At 39.8% G+C, this 21,119-nt stretch overlaps 1 protein-coding gene across 1 annotated transcript; it reads left to right on the forward strand.

Moving 5' to 3' along the window:
* Positions 1 to 130: 130 nt before the first annotated feature.
* Positions 131 to 20,137, forward strand: gpam (glycerol-3-phosphate acyltransferase, mitochondrial). Its single transcript, XM_022742843.1, has 21 exons — positions 131 to 300; positions 4,692 to 4,828; positions 5,016 to 5,135; positions 6,023 to 6,096; positions 7,015 to 7,128; positions 7,424 to 7,573; positions 7,817 to 7,916; positions 8,257 to 8,393; positions 8,976 to 9,075; positions 10,945 to 11,157; positions 11,341 to 11,454; positions 11,573 to 11,658; positions 12,545 to 12,654; positions 13,717 to 13,787; positions 14,348 to 14,615; positions 14,904 to 15,061; positions 15,496 to 15,573; positions 15,747 to 15,884; positions 16,078 to 16,267; positions 16,934 to 16,992; positions 17,094 to 20,137. The coding sequence occupies exons 2-21, from the start codon at positions 4,745 to 4,747 to the stop codon at positions 17,208 to 17,210; spliced, it is 2,481 nt and encodes an 826-aa protein (XP_022598564.1). The 5' UTR covers positions 131 to 300; positions 4,692 to 4,744; the 3' UTR covers positions 17,211 to 20,137.
* The last annotated feature ends 982 nt before the right edge of the window (positions 20,138 to 21,119 follow it).

Raw genomic sequence — 21,119 nt, forward strand, 5'->3', positions numbered from 1 at the left:
GAAACATTATTCCCAGCCAGTTGCAGCTGATGTGAATGAGGTAAAAACAAGTTGCAGAACGCTGCCCTCCTCTGGCTGCTGGCTGAACTACGTCGTTGGCACTTGGCCGCTGTCCCAAAACAACAACGCTCCTTCCTCTTGTCACACATCGCTGTCTGTCAGAGCTGTGCCGTGAGGTCTTCGGAGGAGAGAGTAGATAGTGTGTGAAGACTCAAGGGCGTTGAAGCCTTTCACAGCTGATTGCAATTTAGTCGACGAGTTTATTTTTGAGATATGAGTCAGCGTAACACAATATTCAAGGTAAGTGAGATTTCGCTCTCGAGAGCCTCGCTAGCGAGCTAGTGCTAGCTACCTCGCCAATGTACAAGTAACTGTTCCTAACGCCATGCGTTTATTGTCATGGAAACAATAACTGTATTGTAACATTAGCTACACGACGTCGTGGTCACATTTATGACTGGTAATAGACAAATCACATTAGGCTTATTTTAATGCTCTAATATGACGTTAGCCGGTTAACTTTACATTGACATTGAGTTCAAGAGGACCCTTGATTGAATGGGACCTTACATCTAACCTTGACTTAGCCATCCCTGCTCCATTGATACAAATTAAATTAACGGTAAGCGCTTACTCATTAACGTATCTAACGTCAGGTTAAATGGACTCCATCGTGATTCGTGCTCGGCAGCATTCCATGCAATGTGCAGAGAGAAGCAGTGATAGAAACTGTACAAAGCATGGTTTAGTAACTTATCACGAAAGCCATCTAACCAGATTTTATGTGGATATGGCAGCTTCATCCGTACACGACGTCGCTGTGTACTGTGTTACAAAGCCAGACATCATTCTGCCTGGACTGTGCCATTGTTGTCTGCACTGCTAGTTATTTGCACGACCCATCTGTCACACAGAGACTTCTCCTGTTTGACCTGCTTATTGCAGACAGCTTGCAGCCTATGCTTACAGCGTGTGAGACGGATTAACGTAGTCGTGTACAGTGTGCATGAATAGGGGTGTTTCTCTGGTCTAAAGGGAAAATAAAATCGGATTGTTTTGGAGATGACTGTCTCCCTTGATAATAGCTTTAAAAACTGAAAACGTGTATTTGTCCACTTTAATTTGATAATTAGCAGATTGTGCCATATTTGTGATATTTTCTTGGTAGGCGTCTCTTGATTGTAAAGTTAGTAAGAATAAAAAAAAGAAATCTAAAACATAAGGAAAGCCATTGTTTCCTTAATATGTGCCTGTCTGCAAAGAAGATTCAAGCCTGCATTAGCTGATGTAGGTGGATAAATACTGGATATTGGTATGTGCTTCAAAAGCATTATTGGTGCACTCCTAAAAAGCTCTAAACTTGATCATGTTGACACAATCTTATGATTGGATATGATTTGGATGCTAAGATGGATATCACATAAGTCATTTTTGTCACGTGAAGACTAGAAAAATTACATTATAGTCATAATAGTATTACTCTAGAATAGCCAGTATATTTACTTGCATGGAAAAGTTATGTTCTATTAAGGTTACCTTCACCTGTTACCTAATCCTCACAGTTCTTCATTCTTCAACTTCTTTGTTTTCCTTCCAACAAAGTCACCCCATCAAGTGGAGTACTCTCGGTCATTCACCCTTTTGAAAACCCAATTTCCCTCATCAGTGTGCATATCACCTACTACCATCACAACACAACAAGAAGACAACAGTGCAAAGTGCATTCATTCACTGCTGGACACCAGTTAGGCAGGAACATTTTTGCCAAGAGCAGTGTACATCAGCTGTCTCCTTTGGGCTTATTATTCATAGAAAGATGGGGCTGCATTGTCCCTTAACTGATGCACATGCTGTACAATGTTTGGTGTGAGAGCCTTCATTCATAGAATGACTCACTAACCCATTTCCAAACTAATGAAGGCCACTGGCTGCATTGTTTTCTGTTAATTACCTTTGCACTCTCTTTGCACTTTTTACATGTCTCTGTAGGCCACTGGACTCTACATGCAATTTGCAATTTATTGTTAATGTGCAAATAGTTTGGTATAGCAGTAGCTTCATTTCCTTATTACAACAAAATGTTCATCATGAAACTTGTGAATTATTGTTTCCAGTAGTTTCTTTAAACCCGTATTAAGCACTTTGGAATCTGAATATGTGATATTCACTTTCACTTCAAACATGTTCTCTTTGCAGTTTGAGTGTTTTTGCTTTCAAACTTGAATTATTGCTTCAGTTAACAATTCAGACAAGTCTGCACAAAACAGCCTCTTGATTAGGTGTCTGTGCATGTAAGCTTCTTGACCTGCGTAGGAACCTCCAGATATGGCCTTATCCGGATTTTTGGAAAACCTTAATATGCTATCTGACTTATTCATATATTATTGTGATCTATTATTTGTGCAATCTGTGCAGGATATATGTTTGACTTGAGTGATATAGTGATGTGTCAGGAAAACAGTTCACTGGTGCATAGTACAGTTAACATGTTGGTAGAAGGGAAAGCCTAACATTATCCAAAGATGGATATGTTGGTTATGGTCTGTTGCCATTCCTGCACAGGGCTTCAGATAAGTATCTTTACAAAAGCACTGAAATATTTAGAATGGGGGACCAAACAAACCAAGTCCAGTGTGTCAGACCAGATCAGTAACCTGTTTATAGTTTGACAGAAAACAACAGGGAAACCAAAGGCAGACCGCGGCAATGAGTTTTTTTATTGTCTTTGTAGGTATTTGGGGCCCAGGTGCTACACACCTCGAGTGTAACAAAGGGTTTGCAAGACAATAACCTACATACTGTGATGTGTGTGATGTTTATGTGGTCATCTCAGGTCACATAATGACCTGAAATTGTATTTTTCATCCTCAGAAAATCATCACAAAACATCAGTCAAATAAATCAATTATGCAACATAAACTAAAACAAAAATAAATACATCAATATAGTCTAAAGTCTAAAGCTAATGTCAAAATACCCCAGCCCTGATCTGGGTAAATAATCCTATCATCAACTTTCTGAAGCCATTTAAAGATTGTACACTAGCTGTGCACCACATAGCACAAAGGTGTGATAGCATATTTATGTTTAGTGTACACAGTTTAAATGCAGATAATTTTTGGTTTAGAATAATGGAATCCATGTAATAGTTAACTAACCTTATAGTGCTATAGTAACTCACCCCAAACCTCCTCTGTGTAGTGGTCCAGGTTCCCTTATCTGATGTATGACAGAGCTGCACCACTTGATGGGGTGTGTTTTTGACATTTTGAATTTAGAGTATCAGCTGAAGTTAAACTCATCCAGTACTGTTTACTCACAGGAAAACTGTCTAAAAGTAACCTGTAAGTGTAATGGAACTACAGCTTCTTTTGAAAAAAAATATTTTTTTATTTTTGTTTTTGTGGCAAAATTATTGAACACCACTTTATTAATATTTATCTTTAATAAGAAACAATTTAGGGACTAGGCTAATTGGTCACTCCAAATTGACCATAGGTATGAATGTGAGAGTGAATGGTTGTTTGTCTCTGTGTGCCCTGCGATAGACTGGCGATCTGTCCAGGGTGTACCCCGCCTCTCGCCCGAAAGGATGCCCGCGACCCTACTAGAGGATAAGCGGTAGAAAATGGATGGATGGAAGAAACAATTTAGTTTGACAAAGTTTGTTTGAGTGTGAGATTAAAGTTGACATGTATGGAAGTCAGGTGTTTGAAGATGTTTTGGTGTTTGTTAAAATGAGGAAGTCTTTGCCCCTCTTGTGGAGTGTAGCATCCTCTTATTTAAAATAGCTCACAAGCAGAAGTGCTACCAAAACAAGACAAAGACTTAAACAAGTGAAATGTGCTTAGGGTGAGGCAAAAGGTAAAAACCAATTTAAATAAATCCCGCCATTTCAGTTACATAATAGTTTCATCTTTATGTAAGATTGCCACCTGTCACCTGGTTTTTCACAAAGGCTGTTCCACGTCAGATGTTTGGGTGTGTAATGGATTGTTGTCAGTTATTGGAACCACAGTAGACCAGCCAATAAATTGTACCCAGAGTATCTGGGATGAGCAAAACAAAGTAACCCTGACAAGTAAATGGAAAATCTGGCCTAACAGGAGCAAACAGGTGTTCAGTTAACTACTTCATACTAGCAGGGTGATGCATCATGTGGGTGGGGCCCACATTTCTATATTTGGTTTTATGGTAAAATGAGGCAGGTGACATTTGGTAGCTGATGTTGCAGCTTTTGGAGAGCTTCATCTACTACTCTGCAGTGGTGATTATTCTGTTACCATTCAACAACTTAATCGTGCATGAGGTTTTGACAGCACACATGGGTAAGACTGACAGGAGGTGTAGTTCATTTATAAATATAAAAAAAAAATCATTAAACCTTTGAGTTTAAAATCATGAGGTGCTCTAATATTGCCAGTAAGTACACTAGGAGTTGGACATCCTTATTTCACTTTCAGCCTGCTGTAATCTACCCATGGTTTGTCTGTAGTTTCTCATTAAGATGCTCATGTGGTCAATGTGAAGTATGATCTGACTGACATGTGGTGCAACACAATAAGTGAATTGAGACGTTATCTGATGACAGTACTCGCGCTTAGAATACGAAAACTTGCAGATTGCCTGGAATGGTGGCTATATTGAAATTATTTCAAATTAAACCTGATAATATCCCTGTGTCTTGACAGCTTACCAGCTAGTGGTGTGTGATCTGGAGGGAGAGCAAAGGACAGCAGAGAATATGGAGCTGTCAGATGGCTTGTTGCTGCAGGTCAACAATGGAGAACAGTGGTGTAACCGCTGGAAGCATCCCAATGATGACTCGGTAAGCTACAGACCCAGATCTATTCATCTCCTTAATGCCATTATAGGATCAGCGTTGCACGTCTTGTCAGATCATAGCCATTTAATCTTGTCTTAGCATTGCATATGCATATATAGAACAGGCCCTTTGATGTGTGGTGTGTTAGTCCTTTACCTTCAATGATTGTTGTGTGTGGCTTTGTTTCAAGGACCGCAGCACCAGCCCCTCAGTCCTGCGCTGTGTTACCAGCACGTGGAAGGAGGGCCTGCTGAACAGAAAGAGGCCCTTTGTGGGCCGCTGCTGTCACTCCTGCACACCACAGAGCTGGGTAATGTTACACCACAGCTAATTAACTCCATGAGTTCATTTGCTGGACTGTAGTCAGGTCCAGTTTATTGTTCTTTTTCCAGTGTGAATGTTTATCGTCAAGAAAAAGGAGATCAATACGCAGTAGACTGCATCTGCCATTAACAATTTATTGTTATTCAATGGCTGAAGTCCACTGAACATTTAAATGTATTTTGGAGAAACGACTTTCACATCTTCTATATATTCAAGTGTAATTCTAAAGTGCATTCTTATTCCAAGCTCAAGCAAGCTTAGTATCACAGTTTGCAAGATTTGCAACAGTTTGCTAGTTTTCACAATATTTACATGATCAGACTGAAAATCCTGCTTGGTATTTGTCTAAAAGATGCTATAAACACTTTCCTGGGGCATTCAAATTGGTAGCAACAGCCCACAGACAACAGGTATTTTTAAACCTATTTAACATATTTAACATATTTCTTTAAAAAACTTGCAAAGCACTACTTAAAGTTACAGAGTAGTGAGTTTTCCTGCTGCAATGGTAAAAACAAAATGGTTAATACATTTGAATGTGCCAAGCCAATGAAATTGAAATGCACGCACTAATTCTTCTGGCATGAGTACAAGAATTACTGTATAACAATATAACAAGCAGTAAAGCAAAGCAAAATCAGAGCAGACTGACTTTGTGGAACTTCCCAAGATGTCACATTGGTGGCCTCAGGTTGTTAAGCTCTGTAATGAGCTAAGTACTTGTCAAAGACAAATTACCCTAACCCTAGTATTCAGTATGTTAATCGCTTAAATTAGTAAACCCGTCAGTGTGTCTAAGGCTCTGGGTTCAAGTTATGTTGTTGATTCTAATCTCTTTCTTCTTGTTAGTAATCATTTTTGGTTTTGTTGCAGGAGAGGCTGTTCAACCCCAGTATTCCATCTCTGGGATTACGAAACGTCATCTACATCAATGAGACCCACACCAGGTAACCAAAGCAAAATCTGCTGCTACAGTATCACTTCCTTCCAATGGTATTTTACCCAGAGCAGTCCAGCTTTCGCATGTTGCTTTGGCATCTGATGACCTTTTAATTTCCCTTTGTGCCTTGCAACACGAGCAAGAGCTGAAACTCCTCCTGTATAGTATAGTCAATACATTACAGACAGGTGCTGGCCTTCCTAACAACCTGTGTATAATATGTCAAGAAAACTGATCTGTGAAACATTGGAAAGACAGATGAATTATTTAAAGTGTTTCAGTGGACACTGGACACATGCATCCAGTGACTGACCTTAGCAGGCAAAACTCGAAAACACATCTCGATGCCTCAGCCCCAAACAATATAAACATGAGCTTGATGTTAATCCAGACATCTTGCTCTTTCTCAGTCCATGACAAGTACCTTAATGAAGGTGCAGTTGTCATCATGCACCAAATTGCAGCTGAAATAAGTTAACATCTAGTTTTTACTCTGCACTGATAAGCATGTAAATGGAGACATCCCGGAGCCAACATGGGCTGTAGTCAATATGGATAAGTTAGTATTGTTAGTTTTGTCTAGTACAATCAGTTTTGTGATACCTGACCTTAACATAGCCATTGTCATTGTTGTGAAAGCTCGAGGTAATGGATATGTCAGCCGGGGCTGCTCTCTGGTTCCTGCTAAATTACCAGGAAATCTGTGAAACCAAACATAGCTGACAGTCATTTCTTTAATTGAGTTAAATTATACCTGTTGTTTTAAGTGTGTGTGAGTGAGACAGACAGTGAGGTGTGTTCACAGCTTCTAAATGATATTCTATACAAATCATTTAACTGCATGTATTAATATATGTTCACACACAGTATGTGTCATATTTTCCTTCATATTCATTGGTACATGTGTCTGTGTGTGCGCATGCAGACAGCGGGGCTGGTTGGCACGCAGGCTGAGTTATGTGCTGTTTGTAATGGAGAGAGACGTCAACAAGGACATGTTCGCCCGGAACGTGGTGGACAATGTGCTCAACAATGGCAGGTAGGAGTCGATGTAACATGAGATATTTACTGGAAAGATCATGTTATACTACAACAAGACAATGTGATAGCCCTTGTAGGAATAAATCCCTTGTCTTTGGCAATGTCAGTGTTATTAAGAAAATAAAGAAAGTGAAAACACTTCAGTAATTACAGTTGGGGATGAAGTGTACAAAAGTAGACTGGATTGAGTCAAATTCTGATAAGCGATATTGGCATTCATGTGTTCTGAATGATGGGGTTTGTCGGCTAAAAGATGCAGCCTCATGTTTGCGAATTGCATTGGTTGATTGCAGAGTGGAGACGGCTATTGTGAAGGTAGCCACAGATTTGGATGCTGCAGCCAGCCAGTCTGGCCAGGAGCACAAAGCTGTCAGTAAAGTGAAGCAGAAAGCCAGGGCCTTCCTCCAGGAGATGGTGGCCAACATTTCACCAGCCTTTATCAGGTATATGAACAGCAGAAATCTTATCTCATTTGCTTTATAGTTATTGATTGATAATACCAGACTTAAAGGAATATTGCAACACCTTTACCCCACCCTCTAGAGGAAACCACAGAAAACACTCTTTCATTGTACTGTTGTCACATGTGCTGTACTGCAGAATGTTACCTTACACTAAATTGGACCACGGCAACAATTGCAGATTTTTTTTTTTTCCTCTGTATCTTCACTTTTCTTTTTGTTCAGGATGACAGGATGGGTCCTCCTCAGGCTCTTTAATGGTTTCTTCTGGAGCATCCAGATCCATAAAGGTCAGCTGGAAATGGTCAAGAAAGCTGCTACAGAGGTTAGTAACAAGCACACACACAGAAATAGGATTGAGCTGCCACAACATGATCTACTCCACAAAATGTATATGTGTATGTGTATGTTTTCCATGTACATAGTTGTATAGTTTTGACAGCTAAACACAATGTCTGACAGGCACACCACAAATATATTTTATACATACATATATAACAGGGCTTTTTTGTTATATGTATGCAGTCCTACTTATTATTATCATTCGTGCAGAATTAGAAGACAAGGTTTTGTTCTGACATATCCATTGTCTGGATAGGTTTTGTCTGCATTGAGTGATTGCCTGTGTTTATTTAAAAAAAATCATCTTTATCTTGTCCTTACAGCAAAATGTGCCCATGGTCTTCCTCCCTGTTCACAAATCCCACATTGACTACCTGCTCATCACCTTGATCCTGTTCTGTCACAACATCAAAGCCCCACACATCGCTGCTGGAAACAACCTAAGCATCCCTATCCTCAGGTAAAAGCCTCATGAAGCCTCATGTCAAGTTTGATCTAGAAATAAAGCGTCCTTCTGTTCTCTGTAGGTGAAAAGACAACAATGAGTTTGATATCAGAAGAAAGGGAATTCCCTGGAAATAGACCAATGAGGAATGTCAGCTTAACTAAAGCAGTGATTTTACATTGAGGGAATTTAAATAACCAGGCAGCTGTCCTGACAACAGGTTGTAAACCAGTTTTATTCTAACCTGTCTCCAATCATAGTGATCTTTTATAGTACATAGGTACTCGCGATAAAGGCCCCAAGAGTATTAACCTGATCCATCTTTATTTAAACCAAAAGAATTACAAAATTACAAACCTCATGCTTCTGGATTAAGAAAGGATGAAATTCCTGCTAAGGGCAGTGAAGGTGTCAAACGGTAACAGGATACAGGAAAGGAAAAATTAGGGAAATGAAGAAAGTGTTTTTAAAAACTAATTGAAAAAGAATGTTATAGAGATACAAACCTGAAAAATTCTGCACTAAAAATTGTAGAAATCTATGAGTAACAGCAGAAAATGTTTAGATACAAACTTCTTTTTTTTTTCCCCACCCCAGCACTCTGATCCGTAAACTGGGAGGATTCTTCATACGACGGAAAATGGAGGAGACAGGAGATGGGAAGAAAGATGTTTTGTACAGATCACTCTTACATGCAGTAAGTCCCATGAGTCTATTTATCTTCTACAGTAAAGGCTGGTTTACATAATACTGATGATTTCAGTTAATGCCTGTGGGTTTGGGTTTGTTTGTTTTTTTTTTATAATGTGTCATTATGTAATTGCAGGTTGTCTTCATGCTTTTCTCCTCTTTGCTCTTTTCATTCCTGAGTGATGGACAGGCAGAGTTAAAAGCTCTTGTTATACAATGTTAGCTGGGCAATTTTTTTTCTCTTTCTGGTGTTCATTTATAGGCTTTCCACACTTGGCTCGCGTTCGCACATTACAGCAAAAGTTATGCATCACGAAATCACCACAATCCTGTAATGTTTGCTGTAAAACTAAAATGGTATTTGGCTGAAATATGCTGCTCCTCTTCACTGTACCGATGCTGTCAATTTTACTTTCTTCATCAAACTAAACCTAACCCGCTTGGGTGCATTGTCAGTAACTGAATTATTGGTATACAATATCACATGATGAGCAGTAGATGCTGATATTTATGTCCGTTTTAGTAAACATTTGTTTTACCTTTGAATTGTCCAAAAGAGTTTTGTTTCGTTTTTTAAAGCAGCGTCAATACAACCACCTAACATGCAGTGAACATAGTTTTTGCCCACCATTGAAGCCTTTCCAACTGTGACCCTGGTTTAAATGTATTTCCATCCTGATGTGTGCATTCTGCAACTCGAGAAAGGCACTGGTGCAAAAGCTTTATGAGTAGGCTGCATGAGAAAGAAGAGGCTGATTAAAACTGGAATTTGTACCTTTTGTTCAGCTCTTGTATTTGGATAATGTGGCTTAACAAGTTTCTGCTAATGAGAAAACCTGAAGTAGAACTAATGAGAATTACTATTAATGTTAATATTAATGCTTGCTCATCGTAAGCTGCTTGTAGCATGAAGACTCTAAGCATGCTTTGTACAAATAACTAGGCAACTTAATGGATCTACTTAATTATACCAGTCTATCAGAATTAAGAATGGCTGGAGTTTGTGGGAGAGTTGAGAATAATGAACGCAACACAGACTGTGTATTGTCCCTCTAAGATAAGTTTGTGTTTTTCCTGTAAGATAGGTGTTATCAGCTGAAGACACGAGCTGCTGAAATGATGACCTACATACATGCATACATGCATATTTATCCCCTTGTACTTGTACTCACTGCACCCACTAGTTTATCACACATCCCACCAAACAGAGTATAAAAAATTTGCTGCAGTTGTGAAAAGTGGACCAAGCAGTACTTTCCTTTGATAGAAGATAAGATTTCAATCCGGCATTCCTCTGTCGCTCACAGAAATGTAATTAGCCAAACTCCTCCACAGACAGAAGTACAAGCAGTGAAAAAAACGGACTGTGCAGTTCTAACTCTGGTTGCACTCGTGAAAGCCGAACCTAAATGTCTGGATGTCTATCCTCTTCACAGCTTACTCTAAATGCCGCAGCCTAGAAGCTATTTCAGGACAAAGCGCCTCTTCTCAAAAGTGTCTACATAGCAAGAGACAGCTGTGTACATACTGTTCTCAGGAGGACACCATTGCACACCACGTCTTCTTTGGCACGTGCCCAGTTCCTTGCAATGTGATGGGGTCAAACTGTTGGTGACCACCAATTGTTTTTAACTTGTATTCAGGCTGCATATACAGCTGCTGCGCAGCCTTTACTTTGCTTGACTTCCACCTTGTAATAGAGTCGATGTTGTGCTTTAATGTCAAAAATATACTGAAAATTGGATTTTTGCCAAAAGTGTTATGACCTTTAGACAAAGTGTTTGCACATTTGTCTCACTTCTAAGATGTAGTGCGACCTTGTTTCTTTCACCTTTATTCCACCTTTCTCACTCGGACATTTCTCTCTGTCCTTCAGTACACAGAGGAGTTGTTGCGTCAGCAGCAATTTTTGGAGGTCTACCTGGAGGGTACACGCTCCCGCAGCGGTAAGCCGTCTACAGCACGCGCAGGCATGTTGTCCATCGTGGTAGACACACTGTGCACTGGGTCCATCGCAGATGTCCTGGTGGTGCCAGTTGGCATCTCCTACGACCGCATTATTGAGGGCAACTACAACAGTGAGCAGTTGGTAAGTGCTTGGATGGTGTCTGTTGTTTGTGTGCACTTTTACTTTGTCATTAAAAAAAAATCACACATACACACGATGGAATTTAATTTTGTTTGGCTTTTGAATTTGTGGCGTATTTTGATAATGTTAAGTCATTAATGAAAGTAATTCATATAAAGTAATGAAACTTCTCGATCCTTACAGGGCAAGCCCAAGAAGAATGAGAGTTTGTGGGGAATAGCATGTGGAGTGTTCAGGATGCTGAGGAAGAACTATGGCTGTGTCCGAGTTGACTTCAACCAGCCCTTCTCCCTGAAGGTGATTGATCTCAGATCCAAGTCAGCGTTCATACCAATAAAAGTGCTACTACTACTTATTGCTGTGTTTACTACTCTTAGTTTGTATTTGTAATGAACCATTTGTGTATTTAATACAGGAATATCTGGGCACTCAGAGAAGCCGCCATATTCCACCACCAGAGTCCCTCGAACACACCTTGATGCCCACCATTATTTCTGCACAGTAAGTGCAAACACACACACTCCCCACCCTAAAAATGACTGAGATCTTCGTCCTCCCAGTGCACATGCACCTGTAACATTATGAACCCTCGTGTCCACACTTGACTTCTCCCTCCTGCTAATTCACAGCATGGTCAGGGTTATCTGACATCTGAGCACACCACTTGAGTTCATTGGCGGGGGTCATTTCAGTTCAGTGCTGTCCCCTTATAATAAAACTGATACTGTTGATTAGTACATCCACAAGGACAGAAGCTTTCCATCCTGGCTGCTCAAACACTATTTCATTAAATGTTCTCTACAGCACTTCCAGTAACACTCTGTCCTGTCATGAAAATATATGACATATGTCCAGAAATAAAAGAGACTGAAAGTGAGCAGAAACAGCCCCACAGAGGGTAATGGTAAATTATTAATTAATAATTAACATTTTACCAAATGTCGATTATTAATTAATAGGTATCAGCTTAATTCAGTTCAGACTAGTGTTTATTTAAAACACAAGGGTTTGCAGTTTTTTGCAGCTGTGGTGCAGGAAAGTAGTGTACAGGACAGGGTAATGCCTTTTTGATGCAGTTAGATACAGTTATGCAATTTTTTTTGAGTGTAAACTATTATTTAAGTAATGTAACAACATGTATACTTGGTTTTTAATTGTCATAGAGGTTATGATGGTTTTCAATTTCAAATCCTTCAGCATCATATGCTACTTATTACAAGCCTCTGTTAAACAAGAACAAGAAAAGGAAACCGTTAGTGAAATGAGCTGGTGTTTGTTGTGACATCATAACCACTTTTTTAAATCTTCATACTATATCAAGCCGACATAATGAAACAATTGTCCAACTGTGTGTTTACATGCTTAGTTGTTACTGTTATTCTTTCAGGCCTGATGCTCAGCTGTTTGAGGGGCAGGAGGAGCAGATGAACAGAGAGCTGCCTGATGACATCTTCAGGCGACAACTCATTAACAACCTGGCCAAGCACGTCCTCTTCAGTAAGAAATTCACAATCACACACCTAGTGATTTTACTACTTGTTAACAGGAAACGTATTGTCTGTAATGTTTCTGTGTGATCAGAGGTCATGAGCAATCACAAACCCACCAGGATGCCACATTCATTTAAAAGTAAAAAATCACATCTCACTCAAGAAAATGTCAGAGCACATGGTTTCTGCTCTATGAGGCACTCCTTTTATCTTTTGTAAGCACAGGGCTCTCCTTTCATCTTGTGTTAAAGGTGCACCTGCTTAGTGGAGAAAAGGCAGCTCTCACGAAATGCCATCCATCACACTGCCTCTTTAATTGAAATCCAACGCAGCACTGCATCAGTCCATCCGCCTCACATCACTCAAGGCGTTTTGCCCCAGGGTGGCACTACACAAACCGGTTCTCCCCAGCTCATTCAGCTGCTTTTTTTTTTTTTTCTTTAAATGCTCCACCAATCACAGAGTCTCCAGCTGGATGGCATGTTGTTTTTAGCCAATAGGAAGAAGGGGAGGATAGAGAAGCAGAAGAGGGAGGAATGCAGTACCAGTGCTCACAAATGTTTTACTCCCTTGAACCTGAACTACGCTTAAGATGACCGATTTTAACCGATGTCCACGGACACATGCACGCGCATTATATTCTTTTCACTGCCCCACGAATATTGTATCTATGTAATCAACCCTTTTGGATCTTTTTAACCCTGTGTTTCTGGAAAGAAACTCCCCAGTTGTACCTAAGACACTGGTTTATTGTACACTTTTATATCATTTAGTTTTTCAGTCAGTAAGATGCCAAGTAAATACAATTTGAGAACTTTTAAATCATTGTTGATGTCTGGCATAGTTATCATATTATCGTCTTGGAAATAAAAATTAAATAGGTACAGATACTGCCATTTTTAAAAGGTGAAGAGTTACATGTATTCATCTCTGTCTGAGGTTTGAGCTCTACTATCTGCCTTCCAGCTGCATGGCATTACTTTCCAACATAGTTAAGACTAATCAGCTGCAAACTTGCTTTGATATTATTATCGTTGCTCATGATGCCATCTTTGTATCTACCTCACAGCGGCTAATAAGTCATCAGCGATCATGTCTACCCACATTGTGGCCTGTCTGCTGCTGTACAGACACAGACAGGTAAGTCTGGCCGTCTTTCATTTCCCCTCTATCTCCTCGAACTGCATGACAGTCCCGCCACCACTTCCACCACACTCTCTACATTCCCTTTTTCTTTTGGGTTTTCCCACATCTGTTCCCCAGATTTCTTCTCCTGTTTGTGTTTCTCTTTTTTTCCCCCCATTTACCCACCTCATGCTCTTCATGCTTTCCTTCCTTACACCAAGGTGATCCAAATGTCACATACACCTGCATGGTAGTGATGAGTGTCTTTCTCCATTAGAGAGCTTGCTCTTCCTGCATCCACTCTCGTCATCTCTGTACATTAGTGGTGGGCCTCTGCCCTCTGCAGGCACACTGATGTAAGTGGGTGACAGTGGAAAACAATTAGCTGAAATTGTCTTTTCTGTCCTTAGGAATTGGCAAGTGCCACATATAACAAACTTGAGCCAAGAATTTTGTTGTCCTGAATCTTGGCTTTGATTAGTTTATGGAGTCGCCAGTTTCTGGACATGATCCACATTTCTTTTATTTTTTTTTTTAATTTTTTGAGCTTGTGTTGTTCCTCCTCTTTGCTCCAGGGGGTGGTGCTGTCAAAGCTGGTGGAAGACTTCTTCAACATGAAGGAGGAGATCCTCTCACGGGACTTTGACCTGGGCTTTTCGGGGAACTCAGAGGATGTGGTCATGCGTGCCCTCCACCTCCTGGGAAACTGTGTCAACGTGACCAGCAGTGCAAATCGCAATGGCGAGTTCACTATCGCTCCCAGCCAAACTGTACCAGCGCTATTCGAGCTCAACTTCTACAGCAATGGCCTTTTCCATGTCTTCATTTCTGATGCAATCATTGGTATGTTGAGCCAGCAAGTTGTTAGTTCTTGTTCTGTGTTCACCCTCGTGTATCACTGATCTTTGTCATCAAGTGTCGTAACGCCTGCTCTTCCAAAGAAAAATCCTCTACCCCTACCTAGAAAGAAAGGCTTTAATGTTTTTGAAAGAAATATGTAGGTGTAGAGTTGATGGTCAGATAACTGGTTGTGATTAGACTAGTGATTAGAAAGTTCATTGATACCATCAGGCTCCCCTATTCCAAGACGTCACAGTTCTGCACTAAATTGCTGCCATCATTTGTCTCCAGCCTGCAGCATCCTGTCACTGCAGCGAGAGCTGGTCGTGGAATCAGAGACCAATCACCAGTCTGATGTTCCCAGTAGCCTCCTTCTCAGTCAGGAAAGACTCATCCGCAAAGCTGCCGGGCTCTCCCATTTCCTTACCAATGAGGTGGCGGTGGCACCTGTAAGTCCCACCTTTTGTTCCCATTTTTGTAGACTATGTTAATTGTACATAATGAGTCAATCATGTAATGAAAATATTTAGAGGAAAAACAAGAACTTTACTCTAAAACTCTACTCTTAAAAAGCTTACTCTTAATGGTCTTTACGTTAATAATCCAATGCCAGGGTACCACTTAATGCCAGATTTTTTTTTTCAAATAGGAGGACATTGAATCCTTGTATTTATTTCTTCTCTGAAAATGGTCTGAATTAAAGTTATTGATAACCTATTGGCAGCTTCAGTCCAGCGGTATTACTGTTGATATTTGCTTTGAGACTCTTAGATTTGACTAAATGTTGGTTGTTGCTGTTGTTGCTGACGGAGATTTTAACACGTAACAAATCCAAATGTTTCCTTCCATGTTTCCCTGTCTCACTTCCTCTCCATCCCCACAGCCTTGCCAGACTATTTACCAGGTTTTCCATGATGCAGTGACCCGGCTGATCCAGTATGGAGTTCTCTACGTAGCAGAGGTCAGTTTACACACCAACCTCACTGCTGGTGGATAAAAATGTCAGGAACCGCTGTGACTAATGTTGGAAGCTGAGTCACGGTGAACATCTTGGGAAGTGCTCTTAACTATAATTGCTTATGGGACTTTTCCATTGCACAGATGGTCTAATTTGTTTGTTTGTGTGTGTGTCAGGAGGACCAAGAGGAACTGAGTCCCAGCCCCACAGACGAACCTTGGCCCAAAAAGTTCCCTGAGCCCCTGTCCTGGAGAAGTGATGAGGAGGATGAGGACAGTGACTTTGGAGAGGAACAGAGAGATCGCTACCTGAAGGTCTAATTTAAATGATTTATTTTAAACAGTTTTATTAAAGGTAACAGAATCGCCACCATGGCACATTAAAACATGCACTGTCCAACCTCCAGAACTCTTTTCAAGTTGTGTTTGACGAGGCAGCATCTAGTCACTGACTTTTTCTCACTGTTTTTTTGTTTGTTTGTTTGTTTGTTTGATTTCTGTCAATCAGGTGAGCGTTTCCGCAGAGCACCAGGAGTTCTTTGTCTTCCTTCAGCGGCTGCTCAGCCCAGTGCTGGAGGCCTACAGTGGGGCAGCGATCTTCGTCCACAGTCTCAGTCAGCCCATGGCTGAGTCCGACTACACCCAGAGGCTCTTCAGATACCTGCTCACGCGCACCGAGAGAGGAGTTGCTGCTTATGGTAACACTGAAATTTTTGCCCACATACAGCACTATACACTGCATGAAAAAGTGCAGCAAATTATTCCCTGAAATCCATCATCCAAGTCTAAGTTCTTACAAATAAACACACTGACCAATGCAACTCCAGCTGCGCTGTTTGTTGTGTGTAGGTCCCTGCTGGTACTGAAACAGCAGAGGAGATCATAGACATACAGAATATAGGTTTCTTAACCTGCTTGCTTTCCGTGGTTGTAAATAAACCTTTCAGGGACAGTCAAAAGAGAGAGAGAGAGCCTGGCTTTTAAAGGGAATGGGAAATAGCACTCTGATTTATTCCTTTTTACGTGAAAAACACTCCCATGATTAATTAAGAGAACCATGTGCGTGGCGCTGCGACCGTTAAATGCTCTTCCTCCATGCACTTTAGACCATGCGCTTGGATCATTAAAATAGAATTTGTATTAAACCACATTAAGTACTGGAGCTAATGTACTAACCCAAGACTGTAATATGGACAGACCCAGGTCCAATGGCAAAAATGACTCAGATCCAAAACTGTAAATTAACTGCAGATTACATAAAGCAATACATTGTGACATTTTTCAGAATTATAAATTCATTAATGAGCTCTAGAATATCTATATTAGAATGTCTAAATCCTTTGTAATCCTATCTTTATTTTCAGGTGAAAGTGCAACTCATTACCTGGTTAAGAACACAGTGAGGACATTCAAAGAGCTCGGGGTAAGATTGTGTTGAATTATTGAAATGCGCTGTAGTGTTAATAAATCAGTTTCCTCCAGCTTGGGTTAAGTTGTTCCTCTTGTGTTGTCATTTTTCTGTAGGTCCTAAAGGAGAGGAGAGAGAACAAGGTGACCACTCTGGAGCTGAGCAGCACCTTTCTACCTCAGGCCAATCGGAACAAACTCCTGCAGTACATCTTAGGTTTCACACTTCTGTGACCAAGACACCTTTCAGACCAGCTCAGACTCCAGGCTCCTTCCAATAAAGGGCTTCTACTGGTTACTTCTAAACAATCCCAGGTGCTACTCTGTGGAAAGCTTTACCAGGAAGTGCCTTCATGTAAAAGCCGCTAACTGTTAGCTGTTAGCTGGAAGAGACTTGAAGCCAGTCTTCCCTTTTTTGTTCCAGTCTATGACTCCCTGTCTTAGAACTGTGCAGCTGATAAAACACATGTATCGTTGCTTTGAAGAGGTACTTCTAGGAATCATCTTCTCTTTGTGAACTTTACCAGTGACGTCAAGAGGTTTTAATATGATCAAGATTTTAAACGATCAGAAAATATACCGAAGCAGGTTAGTAAATGAGAATCACTTTTACAGCAATCCGAACAAAAGAAGCTGCCGTTCGTCTATACAAGTTAACAAGCAAAATATGCATAGAAAATAATGGTAAACATAACCAACGACAAAGATATTTTTATGTTAACTCTTTCTGCTTGTTTGTAAAACTGCAGTATTCTCTCCAGTGCACACTGTTATCGTACAGTAGAAAACAAAATGTAGTTTGTGAACTTTCGAAAACAAATTCCTGTACATAGGCCACAAACGCAAAGTCTCTCATTTGCAGTGCATTTAAATACATGCACTCTGGTGTCATCAAATTTAATAACATAGAAAAATTAAATGAAAGATTTGCTGACTGCTGGGAGATACAGTGTCCCTGCTAAATGCGTACATATCCAAATTTTCATTTACAAAATAATATCTGTAAAAATCTAATCCTCCGTGCAAACAAGTTAAGGCCAGTTACTCTGCACAGTTACTGGTTTAAGATATCAAAACAATAAGCAGCAAAGCAGTTCAGCTATTCAAAAATATTTACTTCGCAAACACAAAACGTACCTGTTCAAAGTTTCGTTGAAGCCTAAACACGAGCATCTACAGTTAAGTGCATTCAAACCACTAACATCTAAGTGCATTCAGTTACACATTTCATCATGCGTTTTGATGAAGAGTGACTTTGATCTTTGTGTTTGCGCAACACCATTTTCACTTTTCAATGAATGTTACATAGCACAGCACTTAAAAATATTTAATACCAGCCATCACATCCACTTGCGTTCAAATGCAACGAGCTCAGAAACTCTTTGGTCATGCTTTTCAGGGACAGCAGAGGTTTGGGATTACCACAATTTTTCCCTGTATAATTTAGACAATGTATAAAGCCTTTTATAGCACCAGTGCTGAGAGAGCAGTTTTGTTCTAATGGTTGGGCATTCGTCAGACAGAGGAAGTGCATGGTCCACTATGTAATCCATTTGAACAATAGATCAGGTGTGTGAAAGTTAGCTATTAGTGAGAACAAGATCGTCTGTCTGTCGTACTGTCAAGAAACTTTTTTAAAAAAAAAGGAGGAGGACATTTTTCTCCTTTTGAGTTGTTTACTTTTAAATACAGACTGCTGTGAGCAGCAGGAAAGGTTCAGAAAACAAAAAATACTGTCATCCTTAACTGTCAGGTTAACCTATACTTTTTTTTTCACCGTTAAAATAATGTTTCACTTCAGTTTTCCAGCACGTTTGTCTTACTTTTTCAAAATCATATTCTAAAAATGTAGTTTAAACACACTTTAAACTACCTGTAAGTAGACCCCGATCATTTAAGGTTTTTGCTCTAAAATGCATGTCAAAATAAATAGTGTCAGGCAGGCTGGGAATAGAAACTCTGGTAGCAGAACGTGTTGAGGATGAAAATTTAAAACTTATCCAAACTACCAAAGTAAAACATGAGTGGGGTTAAAAGCCGATAGTGGAGCCTCACTGCACAGAAAGCCGTGCATTTAGCTACAGATGTTTTCAGTTTCATTGTAAAATAACTTAGTAACACAACAGGACTCTGGTCTTGTCTTATGTGTTTAATTCTAAATCATAAACAGAAAGGTTTAACGTCCTATTTAATGTAGGTGTATGATACACAGCTGATGAAAAAAGAGGAAGGCGTGTGTTTGGAAAGGTCAGAGAAAGTCTGATGAAACGATTGGAGGGACCGCTAACCCAGTATCTCAGATTGATGATGTGAAGACAGTGTGAATGTTAGAGCTTCACTTTCATCATCTGTCACGGCAATAAAATGAAAACGGGTATCGGGTGTCTGACGGTATAAATGAAAATGAATATTTATACTGAATGAGTTGGTGACAATGGTCTACAACGCTGCTTGTTGAAATTAATTTAAATGCTTTTTCTTACCATACATCTTTATTTAATATCAAAACTTCGCATATTTTCATGCAATTTGTCAAATCTATATGTGAAATAACCCATGAATGGGAAAGGTAACTTGTTTGAGGATTGGTAAATGGCACCTATAGCATGTTGAGGAACAGAAAAGTATGTTATTGAAATGGGAACGTGAGTCCAGAAACATGTGTTCATGCTGAAACTCAGCCGGAGCGTTTTGACATTTAAAGCATTTCTGAGCCCATGAGATCTGTTTTAAGTCCCCACACTGAGGGAGCCCTCCACCGGGACAAAACCACTATATGTACTGTACTGCATGTTTTCTCTGATCGCCTTTAATCATCGACTCTTCAATGTGAACTCTGCTTAACCTGGGAATTGTATTTTACAGTCTAGTGTGTGAATTAATGTGGAAGAGAAAAATAGTTGTTTGTGTAGGAGATAAAATTGTTACCTCTTGAATGTATCTCATCTGTCCCACAAAAAGGTCAGTGTGATATTGTAGAATACTCGATAGAGTCGGTACAGATATGATGTAGTTTTCATGAACTGCTCGTGGGGGGGGTTGTTGAGACTCATTGCTACTGAAGCTGCATTAACAACATCCCACTACAACTATGTACAACTTCGTAGAATAAAAAAAAAAATACATGCCTGTGTCTGGGGAGCAGGTGCCTTTTGAATGCACTGTAGTGTTCTTTGCTTGTGTTTTTTTGTTGTGTTTTTGTGCATGTTAACAAAGATTATTTCATGTAGGAATCCATAAGAACGCTGTAGATTGTAACTTAAAGAAAAATACACCCACAAGTGGAGAGAACTCGTGGCTAATATAAGAAGAATCACCAGCTACTAAAAACAAATGTCACTTTTTTGTTCTTGCTTTCTCAAAGCAAAGCACAATTGGCATTATTAGATTTTGTTTTTAAATAAATTAATGATAGATTAACAAAGATCTCTTGTCTGTCGTTTTATTTTTTTGTGGGTGGGACAGTAACTGTGTGGATATCAAATGTCAATATCTTTCACTTATGTCTATTTTGAAGCATGGTACCAGCACACAACACTGAAGCAGAGCTACATACAATAATTATGTTAATTATCAATTATTCTACAGATTACTTTCTCAATCATTTTGTATTCAAAATTTGAAGAAGTGGGGAAAATTGCTAAATTATGGGGCCTAAGACTTAATGATCTTAAAATGTAACCACAGTGTGCGCAGTTTGATCCAGCCTTTTGATCCAGTGTTTCCAGTCCACACACTGTTGACTCTCAAATATGCGAAGAATGTCCCCAAAAAAGGCAGAGGTGGTCCTTGTTTCAACCCAATGTGTACACAGTACTGTGTAAAAGTGTATGGCACTAAAAGGGAGGAGGCTTTCAGAAATAATAGTTTGTATTTATCAGCTAACTTTATACAAAATGCAAGAAATAGAAAAAACTAACCCTAATCCTAACCCTAAATGAAATCAGTATTTGGCGTGACCACCGTTTGTCTTTAAAACACTTGTTCACAGTTTTCTTACATACTCGGCTGGTTGGTTGTTTCAAGCATCTTGGAGAACTTGCCACAGTAAAAGCAAGAATTTATTTTGCGACCAATCAGATGCCTCCCTGATGGATAAGAATCTAAACATCTACAGTGCCAAAATGTTTTCCACAGTACTGT

The sequence above is a fragment of the Seriola dumerili genome, unplaced genomic scaffold (assembly GCF_002260705.1).
Source record: "Seriola dumerili isolate Sdu_G_001 unplaced genomic scaffold, Sdu_1.0 BDQW01000068.1, whole genome shotgun sequence".
NCBI lineage: Eukaryota > Metazoa > Chordata > Actinopteri > Carangiformes > Carangidae > Seriola > Seriola dumerili.